General features: G+C 36.2%; 1 protein-coding gene across 1 annotated transcript in view; it reads left to right on the forward strand.

Annotated features, from left to right (window-relative positions):
* LOC110450240 (kinesin-like protein KIF27) overlaps positions 1 to 21,046 on the forward strand; it is a 46,486-nt gene that overhangs the window by 16,017 nt on the left and 9,423 nt on the right. Inside the window, exons 14-28 of the mRNA XM_021497631.1 lie at positions 2,659 to 2,789; positions 3,346 to 3,481; positions 3,759 to 3,842; positions 4,955 to 5,041; positions 5,911 to 6,030; positions 6,748 to 6,753; positions 11,937 to 12,062; positions 14,357 to 14,556; positions 14,946 to 15,067; positions 15,508 to 15,676; positions 17,257 to 17,353; positions 17,740 to 17,843; positions 18,103 to 18,210; positions 19,121 to 19,220; positions 20,135 to 20,277. Coding sequence (XP_021353306.1) covers positions 2,659 to 2,789; positions 3,346 to 3,481; positions 3,759 to 3,842; positions 4,955 to 5,041; positions 5,911 to 6,030; positions 6,748 to 6,753; positions 11,937 to 12,062; positions 14,357 to 14,556; positions 14,946 to 15,067; positions 15,508 to 15,676; positions 17,257 to 17,353; positions 17,740 to 17,843; positions 18,103 to 18,210; positions 19,121 to 19,220; positions 20,135 to 20,277 — 1,733 coding nt within the window. The remainder of the gene's footprint in view (positions 1 to 2,658; positions 2,790 to 3,345; positions 3,482 to 3,758; positions 3,843 to 4,954; positions 5,042 to 5,910; positions 6,031 to 6,747; positions 6,754 to 11,936; positions 12,063 to 14,356; positions 14,557 to 14,945; positions 15,068 to 15,507; positions 15,677 to 17,256; positions 17,354 to 17,739; positions 17,844 to 18,102; positions 18,211 to 19,120; positions 19,221 to 20,134; positions 20,278 to 21,046) is intronic.

Consider the following 21,046-nt stretch of genomic DNA (forward strand, 5'->3'; position numbering starts at 1 on the left):
GCGAACTTATATCTAGTCCTATAATTACAGCAGAGTAACCTTATATCGAGGCCTATACTTACAGCAGCGTTACCTTATATCTAGGCCTATACTAACAGCAGAGTAACCTTATATCGAGGCCTATACTTACAGCAGCGTTACCTTATATCTAGGCCTATACTACAGACTATATTATGGCAAAGAGTAAGCTTATATCTAGTCTTATACTTACAGCAGAGTGATCTTATATCTAGTCCTATACTCACAGCAGAGTGAACTTATATCAAGTCCTATACTTACAGCAGAAGAAGCTTATATCTAGTCTTATACTTAAAGCAGAGTAACCTTATATCTGGTCCTATACTTACAGCAGAAGAAGCTTATATCTAGTCTTATACTTACAGAGTCCTATACTTACAGCAGCGTTACCTTATATCTAGGCCTATCCTTACAGCAGAGTAAGCTTATATCTAGTCCTATACTTACCGCAGAATAAGCTTATATCTAGTCTTATACTTAAAGCAGAGTAACCTTATATCTGGTCCTATACTTACAGCAGAGCGAACTTATATCTAGTCCTACACTTACAGCAGAGTAACCTTATATCGAGGCCTATACTTACAGCAGAATAAGCTTATATCTAGTCTTATACTTACAGCAGAGTGAACTTATATCTAGTTCTATACTTACAGCAGAGTAAACTTATATCTAGTCCTATATTTACAGCAGAGTAAACTTATATCTAGTTCTATACTTACAGCAGAGTAACCTTATATCTAGTCCTATACTTACAGCAGAATAAGCTAAATATTTCTCATCTATTACTTACAGGCACGGAACATCAAGAACAAGCCGATCGTAAACAGAGATGTACAGGCACTGAGGTTTGAGGAGATGCAGTGTGAGATTAAGGTACCACCATTTATATACAGTGTCACACAGGACTGTCATACAACAATGTCACACAGGACTGTCATACAACTATGTCATACAGGACTGTCATACAACAATGTCATACAGAACTCATACAACAATGTCATGCAGGACTGTCATGTAGGATTGTCATGCAGGACTGTCACACAGGACTGTCATACAACAATGACACACAGGACTGTCATACAACAATGCCACACAGGACTGTCATACAACAATGTCACACAACAATGTCATACAGAATTAATAAACCTCTACTTTATTTACTCTCTATAAAAGTAATTGGTTAAATCGAATATATATCCCCACTTTTGCCTGACTGTGTTTTAGTCCTGTGTGTTAGTCTGCAGGGAACTAAAACACACCTTCTGAACTAAAACACACCTACACTTGGGTGTTTCCGCCAAGCCAATTAGGCGAGAGGTGGGCAGAACTTGTAACCGAACTCGGTGTGACACGCAAGATGGGCAGAGCTTGCTACCAAACCCGGAAGCGGCGTGCAAGGTGTTTGATTATGACGCTGTCAAGCTATACAGCTTATGGTTTACAGATATTTTCTAGTTAAACAGGACTGTCTTACAACAATGTCATACAGAACTATCACACAACAATGTCATACAGCACTAACACACAACAATGTCATACAGAACTATCAAACAACAATGTCATACAAAACTAACACAACAATGTCATACAGAACTATCACACAACAATGTTATTATACAGTTAAAGTATGGGGTTGAGGGATATAGCAAGTTTCTGGTTTCCCGAGACCAGGTCTATTTCCCGAGGCGTCGCCTCGGGAAATAGGCATGGTCAAGGGACACCAGAAACTTGCCATATCCCTCAACCCCATACTTTCACCGTTTTATTATACCGATACACACTGGAGAGATAGTTTTAACTAGAAATCATTTGTAAACCATAAGCTGTATAGCTTCACGTCCTATCTACCCTTGATCACAGTAGAGCCAAACATGCTTCCGAGTTCTGTAGCAAGCCCCGCCCACCTCGCGCGTCGCTTCCGAGTTCGGTAGCAAGCTCCGCCCACCTCGTGCATCGGTTCCGAGTTCGGCAACAAGCTCCGCCCGCCTCCCGCCTGATTGGCTCGGCGGAAACACCCGAGTGTAGGTGTGTTTTAGTTCCCAGACTAACACACAGGACTAAAACACAGTCAGGCAAAAGTGGGGATATATTCGATTTAACCAATTACTTTTATATAGAGTAAATAAAGTAGAGGTATAATAAACAGAACTATCACACAACAATGTCATACAGAACTAACAAACAACAATGTCATACAGAACTAACACACAACAATGTCACACAGGACTGTCATACAACAATGTCATACATAACTACCATACAACAATGTCACACAGGACATCACAACAATCACACAACAGTAGTACAACACTGCCACACTGTAGTCTCACAATGATCTTAACACTTCTTCAAGGGGGAGACACACATTTCCTATCCAGGTGATAACTCGAGTTCTGACAGCCTGATTGCTTTCAACTTCTTGTGTTGATAAAATGTGCCAAGAGTGACATCTCCTTGCATTTCTTTTCCATTCATTTCCCCATCTCTGTATTCTCACCTCAGAGGATGCTACCTTCTGCTGTTTACTACATGTTCATTCTGTAGGACCCATGATGACCACTAAATGTTCAGGCTGATCGTAGGGATGGCATTTATTATTGAAATTTGTGCAGCCCATGAAATTGCTGTTTTCATTGTTAGGCCCTACGTGAGGAACTTGTGCGTCAGAGGACGTCGATACTGAGTAACGGCGGGGCTGGGGACATGGTTAATGCAGAGAGGGCAATACAGGAGGCAGCAAACATGAAACACCTGGAAGATCAAGCCAGCAGGTATTTGAAGAAAGTTTCTCGCAGTTTAAAGTACAAATGTGGCTTACTTTTATTCATTGGATTATTAAAGATATATGAATCTTTTACCTAGTTATGACCAACATCAACAGGTGAAGATTATGTCATATGAAATAAAAAGGGACAATTTAAGGTAATATTTAAAGTAGGAGATTGTTATTTTGAAGGAAGATGAAGTACCGGTATATGCTGATTGCAATCTTTGAAGACTTGAATCATAGATTACAAAAAGAAATGTTATTTGTTCACTGTTAAACTTTAGAAACAATTTAAAATCAGTCCAGCTGTGATATACTGAATCCTTATCGGCGTGTTAGCTGTGACTAGGATGTTACAGTCACTCATCCTGTCACTGACACACTTAGCTTGGGTAAAAGTCATAGCAGATCACAACAGGATGTTCTGGTGTCGTATGTAATGTAGAGGAAGCACACAAACTCCATTAGAAAAATTAAGGACTGGATACACATGTGATATCCTTGTCTGAAATACAAGGAAGCGTGTTTGCTGTGTCTATAGTTTAGGAATCTTTTGTCAGGCTACAGACGGAGTGTTCACACTACAAGATGATAGCCGACGAAGCTTACAAACAGTTGATGGAGATCCAGGACCGTGACATTTTGTCTCAGAGCCAAGACTTCCGTCTTAAAGACTGGCTAGACTTGATGGAGGAGGTATGTAAAACATTATATGTATGTTTAAAATGGGTTCATGTCCTAAAATAATCACCTGTGATTTATATGGGTAATTATTGTATTTCACCAATTATCATTGTTCTTTATATCCACAAATTTTTCTTCTTTCAAAATGTGTTCATTAAAAGCCGACAGAAAAGCTGAAAGTGAAAGATAGAGGCCCAAAGCCTGAAGCCATGGTGATGAGAGGCAATTTGATTGAAGATTATTAAATAGACTGTGATTTACATCATCTTGTGTGTGATTATGTTACCAGATAAAAAATAAAGTGCCGTCCACATTGACAAGGGAGGAAGTGGATAACGAAACCATCAAAGACTTACAGTCACAACTATTTAAGGTGAGTGTTACACTTAAACACAACTCTCTAAAACCATCAAAGACGTACAGTCACAACTATTTAAGGTGAGTCTTACACTTAAACCCAACTCTCTAAAACCATCAAAGAATTACAGTCACAACTATTTAAGGTGAGTCTTACACTTAAACACATCTCTCTAAAACCATCAAAGACCTACAGTCACAACTATTTAAGGTGAGTGTTACACTTAAGCGCAACTCTCTAAAACCATCAAAGACTTACAGTCACAACTATTTAAGGTGAGTATTACACCTAAACACAACTCTCTAAAACCATCAAAGACTTACAGTCACAACTATTTAAGGGGAGTCTTACAATTAAACACAACTCTCTAAAACCATCAAAGACTTACAATCACAACTATTTAAGGTGAGTGTTACACTTAAACACAACGCTCTAAAACCATCAAAGACTTACAGTCACAACTATTTAAGGTAAGTCTTACACTTAAACACAACTCTCTAAAACCATCAAAGAATTACAGTCACAACTATTTAAGGTGAGTCTTACACTTAAACACAACACTCTAAAACCATCAAAGACTTACAGTCACAACTATTTAAGGTAAGTCTTACAATTAAACACAACTCTCTAAAACCATCAAAGACTTACAGTCACAACTATTTAAGGTAAGTCTTACACTTAAACACAACTCTCTAAAACCATCAAAGACGTACAGTCACAACTATTTAAGGTGAGTCTTACACTTAAACACATCTCTCTAAAACCATCAAAGACCTACAGTCACAACTATTTAAGGTGAGTGTTACACTTAAACACAACGCTCTAAAACCATCAAAGACTTACAGTCACAACTATTTAAGGTAAGTCTTACACTTAAACACAACTCTCTAAAACCATCAAAGACGTACAGTCACAACTATTTAAGGTGAGTCTTACACTTAAACACAACTCTCTAATTTGAGCCCAAAGTTCAACTGATCAGACTTAACTGTCTAAGGGGAGCCCAGACTAAAGGCTATCCAATTATATGTTGTTAAAGTATGAGGATTAACCAGTTCATCGAATGAGTTTGCTTGTGAATTGAAAGGATAAACCATTATACAATGTATTGAATTGTTTATGTGTAGTGTAAGGAAGACCTGAAGAGTGACGAGGAAATCTTTGCTGAGAAAAGTCGAGACCATAGTCAGATGATAGACAGATTAGAGGAGCTGGTACGTATGCCTCTACATCTTTTTATTTATGTTATTATTGTGTATCCTATAGTCTACACATTTACACTTCAATAATTTACAGTCTATATTTGTCCTGTTACTGTGTATTTTACAGTCCTCAGGGTTATTTTATAAAAAGGGTCCTTTTCAGGTTGAATGGGGTCCTTCTGCATAGTTTTAAACAGGATTCCTGGAAATTGGGGCCTTTTCAATTTCTATGCTTCAATAAGTTAAAAAGTCCTAAACGCAGATCCTGGTCTACACCTGTACTGTTACTGTTATATCTTACAGTCCCTGTATCAACTATATATGTCACAGTTAAATGTTACATTATACAATTATGGACTTTCATGCTGGTGAATATGATGTGATATGAACCTGAAAAAGTTATATTGACCGTGGCAAACCCAATGTTAATATCACTTCTTCAGGTTCATATCACAATACATCATATTTACCAGCACAAAAGCCCAGAACTGTTTTATTATATGCTTCAACATTAAAAAAAAAAATCAGTTCTCTATAAAATTTAGCAAGGGTTGAATCCAACAATTCAACATTGTAGCTTGTGAAGTTATCGTCAAGCAGTTTTTATGAAATGTTCAGATGTTAGGGAGGCGAAATGTTTACCAGTAGCCATCTACTGTTGGCATCTGACAGACTGCGCACCTGTCTAACTGCTCATGTGCTAGGAGAGGTTGAGGGGAATTTCCATAGAGGTTATATTTAGAAATCGATATTCACCGGATAACCAATCTGCATGAGTTTAAGAGGGCTGGTCACCTGTATAGGACCCGGCCAATGTGATTGCGAGAAATTTTAAGCATATAATAATCTATATTATTACGCTGTTACTGTGTATTTTACAGGAGACTCTCCTGGAGCAACGGGACCAGGAACTTGTGCAGGCAGATGATCGCATCAAACTGCAGGGAGAACAATTACTGGAGCAGCAGATGAGGATAGAGGAACTTCAACGTGCTCTCAAGGTAAACCTTAGTCAAACACCAGTCTGTGTGGCAAAACTTATCTCGTGTAACAGTATAGCCAACACTGAACAAAGTAGAAAACTACTAACTTGTCTACTCAGAAAGATTGGAACACCAACAACTTTTTTACATAGATAAAAATATGTGAAAAAAATATCAATTGTATAATTATTATTGAATGCATGAGAAAGAAACTAAATTACTCATCATGTCTCTCTGTTACTCTATCGCTGACCTTTTCTGGAAAACATATTTCATTTGGAACAATCCATTAATTAACAGTCTTCCCCCAACTTCCCACAGGATTTTACCCATCACAGTTTTAACTTGTTAAAATCTATCGAAAGAATTTATTTTTTTCCAATGCAGCACAAATATTCACCTTCTCCGGAAGTCAATAACATCCATGGTTCAATTAATGATAATTATCATATTGTCCTATACTAAAAAGAAAAATCCACAACTCCTATCATTTTTGGTTTAACTTTAAAAAAAACCCCATCATGATATTCCTTAAGAACTCAAAAAGCTCTTAAAATATGTCCTCTAATAAACGAAAATAAAAAGTTTTGTGTAACGCTGATTGAACATTAGAAATTGAACTTTATTGCTTGTGGTAACACTAATCGACAGCATTTTTCGTAGATATACTTTTCAGCACACATGTATATATTACTGACATTTATTTTTGCTTTTTATTTCAATTTTATTTTTCAGACAGAGGTAAAAAAAAAACCAAATATACTTTAATCACCCTATGTAGTTCTGACACAAATCAATTTTCTGACTAATTTTTCTAAGTAGTTTTTAGCTAGTTTCTAATTTTATGAACTAAAAGTGATATTTTACATCACTTATCAAATACAAGTTATTCTGTGGACCTAAATTAAACTGAATTATCAGTTAAATTATTAGAGTTAAATCAGAGTAGTTATTTTAACTTGTCTGATTTATTGATAAGGTATTTGTCATCTTATATTCTGTACTTCTTACCACAACTACACCATTATATTAGAAGATATATATATAACATCTCATGGAAAAAAATAACCTGTTTTATAAAAAAATAGCCTGTTTTATCATTTTTCGAAATGTATAACCACAATTATATGTCCTGATATTGTAAATTATAAACTAGGATAGATATTGCGCATGGATTAGTGCAAACATATTAGAGCCTTATTGATAACGTAACGTCACACAGGTCTCATATAGACTCCCTATATTTATTCTGCTAGTTGACGTGAACTCAAATAGGTCTCATATAGACTCCCTATATTCAATCTGCTAGTTGACTATATTCTTAGAGCCATATTGTTAACGTGAACTCACACAGGTCTCATATAGACTCCCTATATTAAAACTGCTAGTTGACGTGAACTCACACAGGTCTAATATAGACTCCCTATATTTAATCTGCTAGTTGACGTGAACTCACACAGATCTAATATAGACTCCCTATATTTAATCTGCTAGTTGACGTGAACTCACACAGGACTAATATAGACTCCCTATATTCAACCAGCTAGTTGACGTGAACTCACACAGGTCTAATATTGACTCCCTATATTAAATCTACTAGTTGACGTGAACTCACACAGGACTAATATAGACTCCCTATATTAAATCAGCTAGTTGACGTGAACTCACACAGGTCTAATATAGACTCCCTATATTAAATCTGCTAGTTGACGTGAACTCACACAGGTCTAATATAGACTCCCTATATTTAATCTGCTACTTGACGTGAATTCACACAGGACTAATATAGACTCCCTATATTAAATCAGCTAGTTGACGTGAACTCACACAGGTCTAATATAGACTCCCTATATTAAATCTGCTAGTTGACGTGAACTCACACAGGTCTCATATAGACTCCCTATATTTAATCTGCTACTTGACGTGAATTCACACAGGACTAATATAGACTCCCTATATTAAATCAGCTAGTTGACGTGAACTCACACAGGTCTAATATAGACTCCCTATATTAAATCTGCTAGTTGACGTGAACTCACACAGGTCTCATATAGACTCCCTATATTTAATCTGCTACTTGACGTGAATTCACACAGGACTAATATAGACTCCCTATATTAAATCAGCTAGTTGACGTGAACTCACACAGGTCTAATATAGACTCCCTATATTAAATCTGCTAGTTGACGTGAACTCACACAGGTCTAATATAGACTCCCTATATTTAATCTGCTACTTGACGTGAATTCACACAGGACTAATATAGACTCCCTATATTAAATCAGCTAGTTGACGTGAACTCACACAGGTCTAATATAGACTCCCTATATTAAATCTGCTAGTTGACGTGAACTCACACAGGTCTAATATAGACTCCCTATATTTAATCTGCTACTTGACGTGAATTCACACAGGACTAATATAGACTCCCTATATTAAATCAGCTAGTTGACGTGAACTCACACAGGTCTAATATAGACTCCCTATATTAAATCTGCTAGTTGACGTGAACTCACACAGGTCTAATATAGACTCCCTATATTAAATCTGCTAGTTGACGTGAACTCACACAGGTCTCATATAGACTCCCTATATTTAATCTGCTACTTGACGTGAATTCACACAGGACTAATATAGACTCCCTATATTAAATCAGCTAGTTGACGTGAACTCACACAGGTCTAATATAGACTCCCTATATTAAATCTGCTAGTTGACGTGAACTCACACAGGTCTAATATAGACTCCCTATATTAAATCTGCTAGTTGACGTGAACTCACACAGGTCTCATATAGACTCCCTATATTTAATCTGTTACTTGACGTGAATTCACACAGGACTAATATAGACTCCCTATATTAAATCAGCTAGTTGACGTGAACTCACACAGGTCTAATATTGACTCCCTATATTTAATCTGCTAGTTGACGTGAATTCACACAGGACAGATTGCTTCTTGATGGTTATGGGGGGTATATTGCCACAAGGCGGGGCCCTTACTGACCTGTCAGTGTTCTAGTTTCATCAGTGGACAATCAATTTTGTTGAACACTGTATGAATTATTTTTTTCTCTAAATCATATTTTTTTTTCAATATTTGAATTATAAGATGGAGATAGTAATGATTTCATGATTTGTAAATTAAATGTTGATAATTCCATGATGAGAAGATTAACGTATGTTATCTAGACATTAATATGCCTTTAACTTGCTTCTGCCACTACCTGTTTTAGAACCTTTATCTCTGTGTAATACACTCAGCAGCCTTGATTTTGTAGAGCTAGTTAAAGAGACATCATTTTAGGAGAGTAAAGATGAGATCCTTGTTTGTAAAGCTAGTGAAAAACACATTGTTGTTTAAGGATAGTTAAGATGCCTGACTTTCTCTATATCAAATCCTGCTTTGTAAAGCTGATGTTTCAAATATAGATTTGGAAGGACACCATGAAAATTAAAAATTACATTCTACAGCAATTTTCTATATTTATATAGTACTGTTTTCTTTATTTATATAGTACTATTTGCTTTCCTAATTAAGTATGCTGCACAGTTTCACACACACTTACTGAAAGTTTTGGAGTAAATTGGATTCCACTTAAAACTCCTCGTATGCATTGTATTTTCAGTTGATATGATAATTTTACGCTGTAATTTTCTGTGTAATTTAGCTGTTTTGTATCATATCGGTGAGCATTGACATATCCAGTTGCCTAACACATCACATGTAAAAAAATCTTATTCAAAGGCCACTGTTTAGCTAAAATCAGAGATTAAACAGAGGTGTCTTCAGTAAACTAGGTGTGCTATGTAATGACAGGGCACATTTTTATGTAAAATGTTAAGTATGACTTTGTACATGTTCTTAACTTTATACTAGACATCATTTATTTCACAAAAAGACAATGTTTCTGTTTAACATTTCACTTTATATCACATTTTCTTCTGGCAATTGGTGCCTGATATAAAGGGAAACAGTATAATGTACTGTCACCAAACAGAAAGTTGTTGGAGTACAGTCTTACGTTTGTACAGTCCTACATTTGTACAGTGTACAGTCCTACTTTTGTACAGTGTACAGTACTACATTTGTACAGTGTACAGTCCTATGTTTGTACAGTGTACAGTCCTATGTTTGTACAGTGTACAGTCCTATGTTTGTACAGTGTACAGTCCTACTTTTGTACAGTGTACAGTCCTTCTTTTCTACAGTTCACAGTCCTACTGCTGTCCAGTTTACAGTCCTACTTTACAGGGCACAGTCCTTACTTTGTACAGTGTACAGTCCTACTTTTGTACAGAGTACAGTCCTACGTTTGTACAGTGTACAATCCTACTATTGTACAGTGCACAGTCCTAAATTTGTACATTATATAGTCCTACTTTTGTAGTGTGCAGTGCTCACTCTGCAGGTAGGGTGTAAGAATTGTACCTGCTGCCCCCAATTGCATGATCGTAAGAGGGGACTAAATTTGGGACCTTATCTCTTCTCTCCTTTCTAAATAACTTTCTTTTTCCTAATGTCTCCCTTGACAATGCCTCACTTTTGGCCATTTGTTGAGCGTTCGCCCCTGTGAGGAAGGCTTTGGGTTCTGTCCCCTGGCCGAGACATACCAAAGTCTTTAAAAATGGCAGTTTCTACTCCTGCTTAACGCTCAGCAAATTGGGAGTGGGACGACTGGTTCGCCCGTTGTCAGTATAATGTGACCGGGTGGGGCGTCCTGCTGGGTGTCTTCGGCAGTATGTTTCAGTGAGGTAGCACTATAAAGTCGGCATCAGTTCCGCGCTATTACAAGAAGACAAACACGAACATATCGCAGCCTCCCAAAATACACACACATACACTACACGCATGCATCTTGCACACAGGGGAGGCCGTCCTTAAATGACCTTAGCTGTTAATAGGACGTTAAACAAAATCAAACAAACAAACAAAAAAAAATCATTTATTTCACAAAAAGACAATGTTTCTGTTTAACATTTCACTTTATATCACATTTTCTTCTGGCAATTGGTGCCTGATATAAAGGGAAACAGTATAATGTACTGTCACCAAACAGAAAGTTGTTGGAGTACAGTCTTACGTTTGTACAGTCCTACATTTGTACAGTGTGCAGTGCTACTTTTGTACAGTGCACAGTCCTTGCTTTTGTACCGTGTACAGTTCTATTTTTGTACAGTGCACAGTCCTAACTTTGTACAGTCCTACTTTTGTACAGTTAACAGTCCTTACTTTTGTAGTGTACAGTCCTTACTTGTGTACAGTGTACAGTCCTATTTTTGTTCACAGTCCTTACTTTGTACAGTGCACAGTCCTTACTTTGTACAGTGTACAGTCCTACTTTTGTACAGTGTACATTTTACTTTGTACAGTCCTACTTTTGTACAGTTAACACTCCTGATGTGGGAAGTCTTTGGAGATGGTTTATTTTTTTACAATGAAATTAACTGTTTATTGCTGGTATTTTGTTTACACCTGTTACAATAATGGGTTTTTTTATTCACAGAAATATGTTTGACTTGCAATTGTTCACATTTCTTAATTCCTTGTAATTTAATTAATTTTAATGGAGCTATACATGATTAATTTGTAGTATTGAAAATGAAACATTTGTATAAAATGAGTCTGGGGATGATAATTTTAAGATAACTCTTTTGGATATGTATTGGAAGATTTTAGTGTAAAAACATGAAATTTAAAAAAAAAAAATACATGCTCATTTTATGATGGTACTTGTATGACAGAAGTAAGATTGATCTTTGAAATGTCGAAAGGTTTGAAATATTAGAAGTTTGTTTCTTCATGTACTTCTATTAACCAGTTCATTATATGGACAGAATATTGAACAATTTTTATTTACTAAACAGATGAGAGTGTAAGTTAATACAATACCTGATATTTGAGCGCTACAATGTTTGTACACAGGACACCTTCCTCAGTGAGAGCAGTGTATTGGATGATGATGCAGTGTCGGCCAGTGCACCACCTGCCCCCTTCTCAAGTAGGCGGCCAAAATCTGTTCCTGCCCACATGCATCGGCGGCCAGATACAGTAAGTATATAGAATATATTACAGGGGTTTAGTTATACAGATGTAGTGTCTTATAATGCCAGAGTATTTGGACAATCAAAATGATGGAGGGCCTTGAAAGTCTGTCTAGTGTAACAGCTAGCTGATTACCTCCCCTTATCATTATATAGAAGTATGTAAACCTGTATCTTTACCCAGTGGTGTATACTACTGTGGGATATACCTTATCATTATATAGAAGTATATAAACCTGTATCCTTACGCGGTGGTGTATACTACTGTGGGATATACCTTATCATTATATAGAAGTATGTAAATCTGTATCCTTACGCGGAGGTGTATACTACTGTGGGATATACCTTATCATTATATAGAATTATGTAAATCTGTATCCTTACGCGGAGGTGTATACTCCTGTGGGATATACCTTATCATTATATAGAAGAATATAAATCTGTATCTTTACGCGGTGGTGTATACTACTGTTGGATATACCTTATCATTATATAGAAGTATATAAATCTGTATCTTTACCCAGTGGTGTATACTACTGTGGGATATTCCTTATCATTATATAGAAGTATGTAAATCTGTACCTTTACCCAGTGGTGTATACTACTGTGGGATATACCTTATCATTATATAGAAGTATATAAACCTGTATCTTTACCCGGTGGTGTATACTACCGTGGGATATACCTTATCATTATATAGAAGTATGTAAATCTGTATCTTTACCCAGTGGTGTATACTACTGTGGGATATACCTTATCATTATATAGAAGTATGTAAACCTGTATCCTTACGCGGTGGTGTATACTACTTTGGGATATACCTTATCATTATATAGAATTATATAAACCTGTATCTTTACCCAGTGGTGTATACTACTGTGGGATTTACCTTATCATTATATAGAAGTATGGAAATCTGTATCTTTACGCGGTGATGTATACTACTGTGGGATATACCGTATCATTATATAGAACTATATAAATCTGTATCCTTACGCGGTGGTGTATACTACTTTGGGATATCCCTTATCATTATATAGAATTATATAAACCTGTATCTTTACGCGGTGGTATATACTACTGTGGGATATACCGTATCATTATATAGAACTATATAAATCTGTATCCTTACGCGGTGTTGTATACTACTGTTGGATATACCTTATCATTATATAGACGTATGTAAATCTGTATCTTTACCCGGTGGTGTATACTTTGTGGGATATACCTTATCATTTTATAGAAGTATGTAAACCTGTATCCTTACGCGGTTGTGTATACTACTTTGGGATATACCTTATCATTATATAAAAGTATATAAACCTGTATCTTTACCAAGTGGTGTATACTACTGTGGGATATCCCTTATCATTATATAGAAGTATATAAACCTTTATCTTTACGCGGTGGTGTATGCTACTGTGGGATATACCTTATCATTTTATAGAAGTATGTAAACCTGTATCTATACGCGGTGGTGTATACTACTCCTTATCATTATATAGAAGTATGGAAATCTGTATCTTTACGCGGTGATGTATACTACTGTGGGATATACCGTATCATTATATAGAACTATATAAATCTGTATCCTTACGCGGTGTTGTATACTACTGTGGGATATACCGTATCATTATATAGAACTATATAAATCTGTATCCTTACGCGGTGGTGTATACTACTCCTTATCATTATATAGAAGTATGGAAATCTGTATCTTTACGCGGTGGTGTATAGTACTGTGGGATATACCTTATCATTTTATAGAAGTATGTAAACCTGTATCCTTACGCGGTTGTGTATACTACTTTGGGATATGCCTTATCATTATATAGACGTATGTAAATCTGTATACTTACGCGGAGTTGTATACTACTGTGGGATATACCGTATCATTATATAGAACTATATAAATCTGTATCCTTACGCGGTGTTGTATACTACTGGGGGATATACCTTATCATTATATAAAAGTATATAAACCTGTATCTTTACGCGGTGGTGTATACTACTGTGGGATATACCTTATCATTATATAGAACTATATAAATCTGTATCCTTACGCGGTGGTGTATACTACTGTGGGATATGTAGTACGAAACATTTCAGAAACACATACATCTGTACTAAAACCTTTCGTATAAAATATATATGTTTTTGTCCCGTTACAGTGCCAGGCATCTTATATAATTGCAGTATCAAATTATAGTTTCCCAGCCAGCAACTGAGCACTGATATTTATGGTTTGATGTGATTGTTAACACTGAGCAGATAAAATAATGTACATAACGTTTGATCCAGACAAACTCTGGTCTCCGACCGCCGTCAAGAAATATCAAGACAAGTCCTGCCCTGTTCACACTTGAGCGAGTAATGAAGAGTTTCCGGGCGCGGAGTCAGCTGTTGGTGAGCCGCCTGGAGGACAATGATGAGGTCCTACACCCGACATATGGTGAGGCAGCTGCTGGGGGAAATAACGAAAGTGAACGAGCATCCGCAAGGTAAGTAAATACAAGGATATATGTATGGTGCAGATGGAGTGAAAAGTTAATGATCTCTTGCTGTCATAATGAGATGAAATGTTTTTCACATTTACCAAGGCTGCTTTGTTTATCCAGCTAAAGACAGTCCTTGTAAGAGTCAGCGTTCTTAATGGAAATTCTAGATGGAAGCTAGATCTACAGTTATCCTATATTTATGGTAGAAATGTACTGGGTCAAGTTATATAGCATGTGTTGTAATGAAATGTATTGTAATGACATTTGTGTGAAAGGTCTTAGAGATTTATTGTAATCAACATTTAGAGATCTATAAGATAATGTTGTAAAATTCAATCATGTGTAATATTTCCGATAAGATTGAAATATTTATGATTTGTATGTGTTTCTAGGTCTGGGACAAGGCTCACAAGAAGGGGGACATTCAAAGTTGGAAAGGAGAAGAAAACGGAGGAGAACAAAGAGAACAATGCCAGTAGTGTCAACATTCCCGAGATCCGATTCAGCAGGGGAGGTAATGCATGTTGGTTCTATAACTTAAAGATTTAGGTATAATGACACTCACATTTTAATTTGACACTGTTAAATGACTTTCGTATTTTAATTCCAAATTAAGTGATTGTCACATTTTAATTTCAAACTAAATCAGAAGCAGGAACCAGGATTGGACGCTTGACATTTAATAGAAGTCATTGTTTTAAAATCCCTTTAAATGCCAACAAAATCTTAATAGAGTAATGTGTCAGCCATAGGTTTGCAATCATTGAGGGAAAGGAAATGGAAAAAGTGGTAACAAACACGTAAAATTTTGTTTTCAAAATACGTCTTCATATTATCTAAGTGTTGCTCTGTTCTCTCATGCTCTAGTCTGTTTTAAAATACTTGTATTTTGATTGGTTTTGCTATAAGTTTTTTTTACCTTGTTTTGATTTTTTTGTATGTATCTATGGTCAGATTCCGCAAGATCAAGCTTGTCTTCATCAGCTGGAGACCTGGACGGCCATTTACTCAGACATAGTGAAGAAGTAAGAAAAAGCACCAACACTCAGCGACAGATTAAGGAATCGCAGCTGAAGATGGTCGAGTCCCAGCAGAAAATGAGGGATCTCTCCATCAACATTAAGTATGCATCTACCGGTGTTTTTAGCCCACCATCATCTGATGGTGGGCTATTCAAATCACCCTGCGTCCGTGGTCTGTCGTCCGTCGTCCGTCCGTAAACAATTCTTTGTTAACGCTATTTCTCAAGAAGTACCAGAGGTATCTTTCTCAAATTTTATATGTAGGTTCCCCTTGGTCCTGAGCTGTGCAGGGCAACTTTTGAGACTGATCGGATAAACAACATGGCTGACAGGCAGCCATCTTGGATTTTGATATTGAAAGTTTGTTATCGCTATATCTTGGGAAGTATCAAAGGGGTCTTTTTCCAATTTTATATGTAGGTTCCCCTTGGTCCTTAGCTGTGCAGGGCAACTTTTGAGACTGATCGGATAAACAACATGGCTGACAGGCAGCCATCTTGGATTTTGATATTGAAAGTTTGTTATCGCTATTTCTCGGGAAGTATCAAAGGGATCTTTCTTCAATTGTATATGTAGGTTCCCCTTGGTCCTTAGCTTTGCAGGGCAACTTTTGAGACTGATCGGATAAACAACATGGCCGACAGGCAGCCATCTTGGATTTTGATAGTGAAAGTTTGTTATCGCTATTTCTCAAGAAGTACCAGAGGGATCTTTCTCAAATTTTATATGTAGGTTCCCCTTGGTCCTTAGCTGTGCAGGGCAACTTTTGAGACTGATCGGATAAACAACATGGCGGACAGGCAGCCATCTTGGATTTTGATATTGAAAGTTTGTTATCACTATTTCTGAAGAAGTACCAGAGGGATCTTTCTTAAATTTTATATGTAGGTTCCCCTTGGTCCTAGCTGTGCAGGGCAATTTTAGAGACTGATCGGATAAACAACATGGCCGATAGGCAGCCATCTTGGATTTTGATAGTGAAAGTTTGTTATCGCTATTTCTCGGGAAGTATGGGAGGGATCTTTCTCAAATTTTAAATGTAGGTTCCCCTTGATCCCTCGTTGTGTATGTTATATTTTGAGACTGATCATAAGAACAAAATGGATTAAAAGAAGAATTAAACAGATCTTTCTCATATTGCAATGATCGATTCTATTTCTTTCACATTAAGTACTGTACTAGTAAATATGTGAAATGACAAACTCTCTTTGAAGGTTGGCTTTCATACACATCAGAATTAAGTTCAGATCAAAAGTTACCTCAAGGTGCATTTACTGTTAACATGACTCGATCAAACAGATTAGAGGAAAGAAGAGAAAAGATCGAACTGACAAAGAACTTATGAAGATGTAACAAAGGTGGGCACCAAGATCCCTCTGGGATCTCTTGTTATCATGACTTTGTAACCTGTTAAGCACAATTTGTGGGTCGCCCTTGTCAGTAAAATATCCAACACTTTTAAAAAGAATTCAAGTTGTCTTGACGTTTTTTGTGTTGAGCAGCAGCAAAGAATAAATGAGTGAATCAGTCATTAAAACACTGAGGAGACTAGGACTTTGGGGTAGATAATGTGATGCTAGCCAATCAACAGGCTCATCATTATTTACTGGTCTACCAGTCCCATGCATATTCGTTACTATATTTCATGAAATAAAATAATGATATATTTTCAATTTGACAGGATGAAGGAGCAACTCATCAAAGAGCTAGTGAAGACTGGGAAAGACTCTGAGACCATGAATAAACAATATGCTGAAAAAATCCGAGCCTTGGAAAAGGTCTGCATAAGGATAATAATATTTATCTGATATTAGACTAAATCTTGAGACATGATTTCATATTTTGTAAACAAAAACATGTTACTTACATAACAGTGATAAAATGGCCGTGACATTAGGATGATCTTAACTGGTGTTTTCTTGATTTGATATTATGAAGTTAAATGTATGTGTTTACATATGTCTTGCTTTTATTTCCAATGTACAACATAGGCCTACTGTTAAGTATTCCAGGTTAGTTTGGTCAAATTTTGTTCATGTTAACGTGCATAATTATGTTGAAACCGATAGAGAAACATGCATAAAAGAACAGAAATTGTGACATGCTTTGACTCTGTGGGTCACTAGAGAGAATTTGTTTACATCTTTTATTTTCCATTTTCCAGGAAAAAGAAAAAGTGAAGGGCGATCTGTCAGAGACACAGAAGGTTCTGTCAGAAATTGAGGCCAAAGGTCAACAAGAATCCTCAGAAAAACAAAAGCTACAGTCGTATGTAGCTTTTATTTTGGGTTATATAAAATTCATCATGCTAGTTTCTAGATAAGACTGAGATATATTTGAAAAGAACCACTATTTTTTTTTTTCCTCGTTACAAGTTCGTTTTATTATCTTCTGCAATAATTTGTTTGCTTTGATAAAGTAAGGAGACAATTGTGTAACAGCAAGTTGTGTTTTTTGCAAAAGCATTGCTAGAAAAAACTAAATTGAACTCGTCTGATATTATGATTGTGATCTTATTGTATTGCAGTGAATACAGGAAAAAAATAGAAAGTGCTAAAGCAAGGATATCAACCCTGCATAAACGACAGAAAGACACAGAGAAAATTGCCAACTTTACAATGCAGAACGATAAAAAGTAAGGGTTACTTGTGGCAGTGCTAGACACTTTTTATACCTCCATCTGCATCAAAGTTTGGGAAGGGGAATACAGAACTAGGTTCTATCTGTTTGTAGACACAATTGTGTCTACTCTACAACTCTGATAATTAAGTATATGGTTTTGTTGCTAACACTTTTCTCCGAATTAAGTATATGGTTTTGTAGCTAACAGTTTTCTGTGAATTAAGTACATGGTTTTGTAGCTAACAGTTTTATGCAAATTAAGTACATGGTTTTGTAGCTAACAGTTTTATGCAAATTAAGTACATGGTTTTGTAGCTAACAGTTTTCTGTGAATTAAGTACATGGTTTTGTAGCTAACAGTTTTATGCAAATTAAGTACATGGTTTTGTAGCTAACAGTTTTCTGCAAATTAAGTATATGGTTTTGTAGCTAACAGTTTTCTTCGAATTAAGTATATGGTTTTGTAGCTAATACTTTTCTTTTCTGTGAATTAAGTACATGGTTTTGTAGCTAACAGTTTTCTGTGAATCAAGTATATGGTTTTGTAGCTAACAGTTTTCTGTGAATTAAGTACATGGTTTTGTAGCTAACAGTTTTCTGTGAATCAAGTATATGGTTTTGTAGCTAACAGTTTTCTGTGAATCAAGTATATGGTTTTGTAGCTAACAGTTTTCTGCAAATTAAGTATATGGTTTTGTAGCTAACAGTTTTCTTCGAATTAAGTATATGGTTTTGTAGCTAACACTTTTCTTTTCTGTGAATTAAGTACATGGTTTTGTAGCTAACAGTTTTCTGTGAATTAAGTACATGGTTTTGTAGCTAACAGTTTTATGCAAATTAAGTACATGGTTTTGTAGCTAACAGTTTTCTGCAAATTAAGTATATACTATTGTTGCTAACAGTAAGTTTTCTATAAATAACAGGATCCAGGACCTGGAGCTGAATGTAGACAGGATGAAACAACAACAGGAATCTCTGAATAAACGTCTCAAGGAGGAAACGGAGAGGAAGAGCAAATTGGAGGTCAGTAGTTTTGTCTCAGTTTAGCTGTAGGATATTTACAGAAGAGCCTGGAAGTTTTTGAGTCTTTAGGGATATTTCATAATTAAACTGTCAAACTGTGTGTTTTAATTCATGTAAATGTAGTGTTAATGATTACCGGTAAGTAAAAAGAAATAAAATATGAGATGAAAAAGTTTTATAATCATTTTATCAAACTTGATTACCAATAATTCTAGAAATTAAAAGAGTGTGTGGAAGATGTTTTTATATTTAGATAAATAAAAAAGTAAGAACATTGCCTGTGTTAAAGGTGATGGGGTTGCACCATGAGGTATGTGGAAATCTGTGCCTGATTGTCACCCTCTTGTTGTTCTATCATCTAACATGTCTGCAAATATGTTTTTGAAGAGTTTTTGCCTCTGATTCACAGCTAACATTCCGTTGGGGCTAGCTTGAAATGGAAACCTAAGTTCTGCTATCACATGCCATAGTTATAAAAACAAACAAACCATTGGAAACCTAAGTTCTGCTATCACATGCCATAGTTATAAAAACAAACAAAACATTGTACCACTGGTTTGATATTAACTATCTGGAACATTAATTTCAACATACATGTTTGTTGTCGTTGTTGTTTTCCTTTATTTAACATTTCCCTGTAATTGTATTTTTTTTTATGTAGGATGGCATGTTGGTGCATTCTGCCGTACAAAACTATTATTACATATATATTAAGTTGTTCATATTATTTTATCTTCAGTATAATATTTCAATAAATTGCTGTGCTTTGAAACTTTGAATTTAAAAAAAAAAAAAAAAATGGAAAAATTTCTTTGAATGATATCAATTATATTATCAATAATATTTCTAAAATGATATATCCCGACAAATGTGTACTGCATGCAAACTGATCATTTACTTCTGTTCCATTTTAGAGAGAAATGCAGAAAGAAGTTCATAGAGTGAAGGAATTGCAGTTAAAAAATGAACAACAGCAGAAAATTCTGAAGCGCAAAAATGAAGAGATAGCAGCAGCTCAAAGAAAGTTGAGGAGTGGCTCCCTTCCCCCTATCAATATGTAAGTCTGTCACAAAGAAAGTTAAGGAGTGGCTCCCTTCCCCCTATCAATATGTAAGTCTGTCACAAAGAAAGTTAAGGAGTGGCTCCCTCCCCCCTATCAATATGTAAGTCTGTCACAAAGAAAATTGAGGAGTGGCTCCCTCCCCCTATCAATATGTAAGTCTGTCACAAAGAAAATTGAGGAGTGGCTCCCTCCCCCTATCAATATGTAACTCTGTCACAAAGAAAGTTAAGGAGTGGCTCCCTTCCCCCTATCAATATGTAACTCTGTCACAAAGAAAGTTGAGGAGTGGCTCCCTTCCTCCTATCAATATGTAACTCTGTCACAAAGAAAGTTAAGGAGTGGCTCCCTCCCCCCTATCAATATGTAAGTCTGTCACAAAGAAAGTTAAGGAGTGGCTCCCTTCCCCCTATCAATATGTAAGACTGTCACAAAGAAAGTTGAGGAGTGGCTCCCTCCCCCTTTCAATATGTAAGTCTGTCACAAAGAAAGTTGAGGAGTGGCTCCCTCCCCCTATCAATATGTAACTCTGTCACAAAGAAAGTTGAGGAGTGGCTCCCTTCCTCCTATCAATATGTAAGTCTGTCACAAAGAAAGTTGAGGAGCGGCTCCCTTCCCCCTATCAATATGTAAGTCTGTCACAAAGAAAGTTAATGAGTGGCTCCCTTCCCCTATCAATATGTAAGTCTGTCACAAAGAAAGTTGAGGAATGGCTCCCTCCCCCTATCAATATGTAAGTCTGTCACAAAGAAAGTTAAGGAGTGGC

This window comes from Mizuhopecten yessoensis, unplaced genomic scaffold, assembly GCF_002113885.1.
Source record: "Mizuhopecten yessoensis strain PY_sf001 unplaced genomic scaffold, ASM211388v2 scaffold5141, whole genome shotgun sequence".
NCBI lineage: Eukaryota > Metazoa > Mollusca > Bivalvia > Pectinida > Pectinidae > Mizuhopecten > Mizuhopecten yessoensis.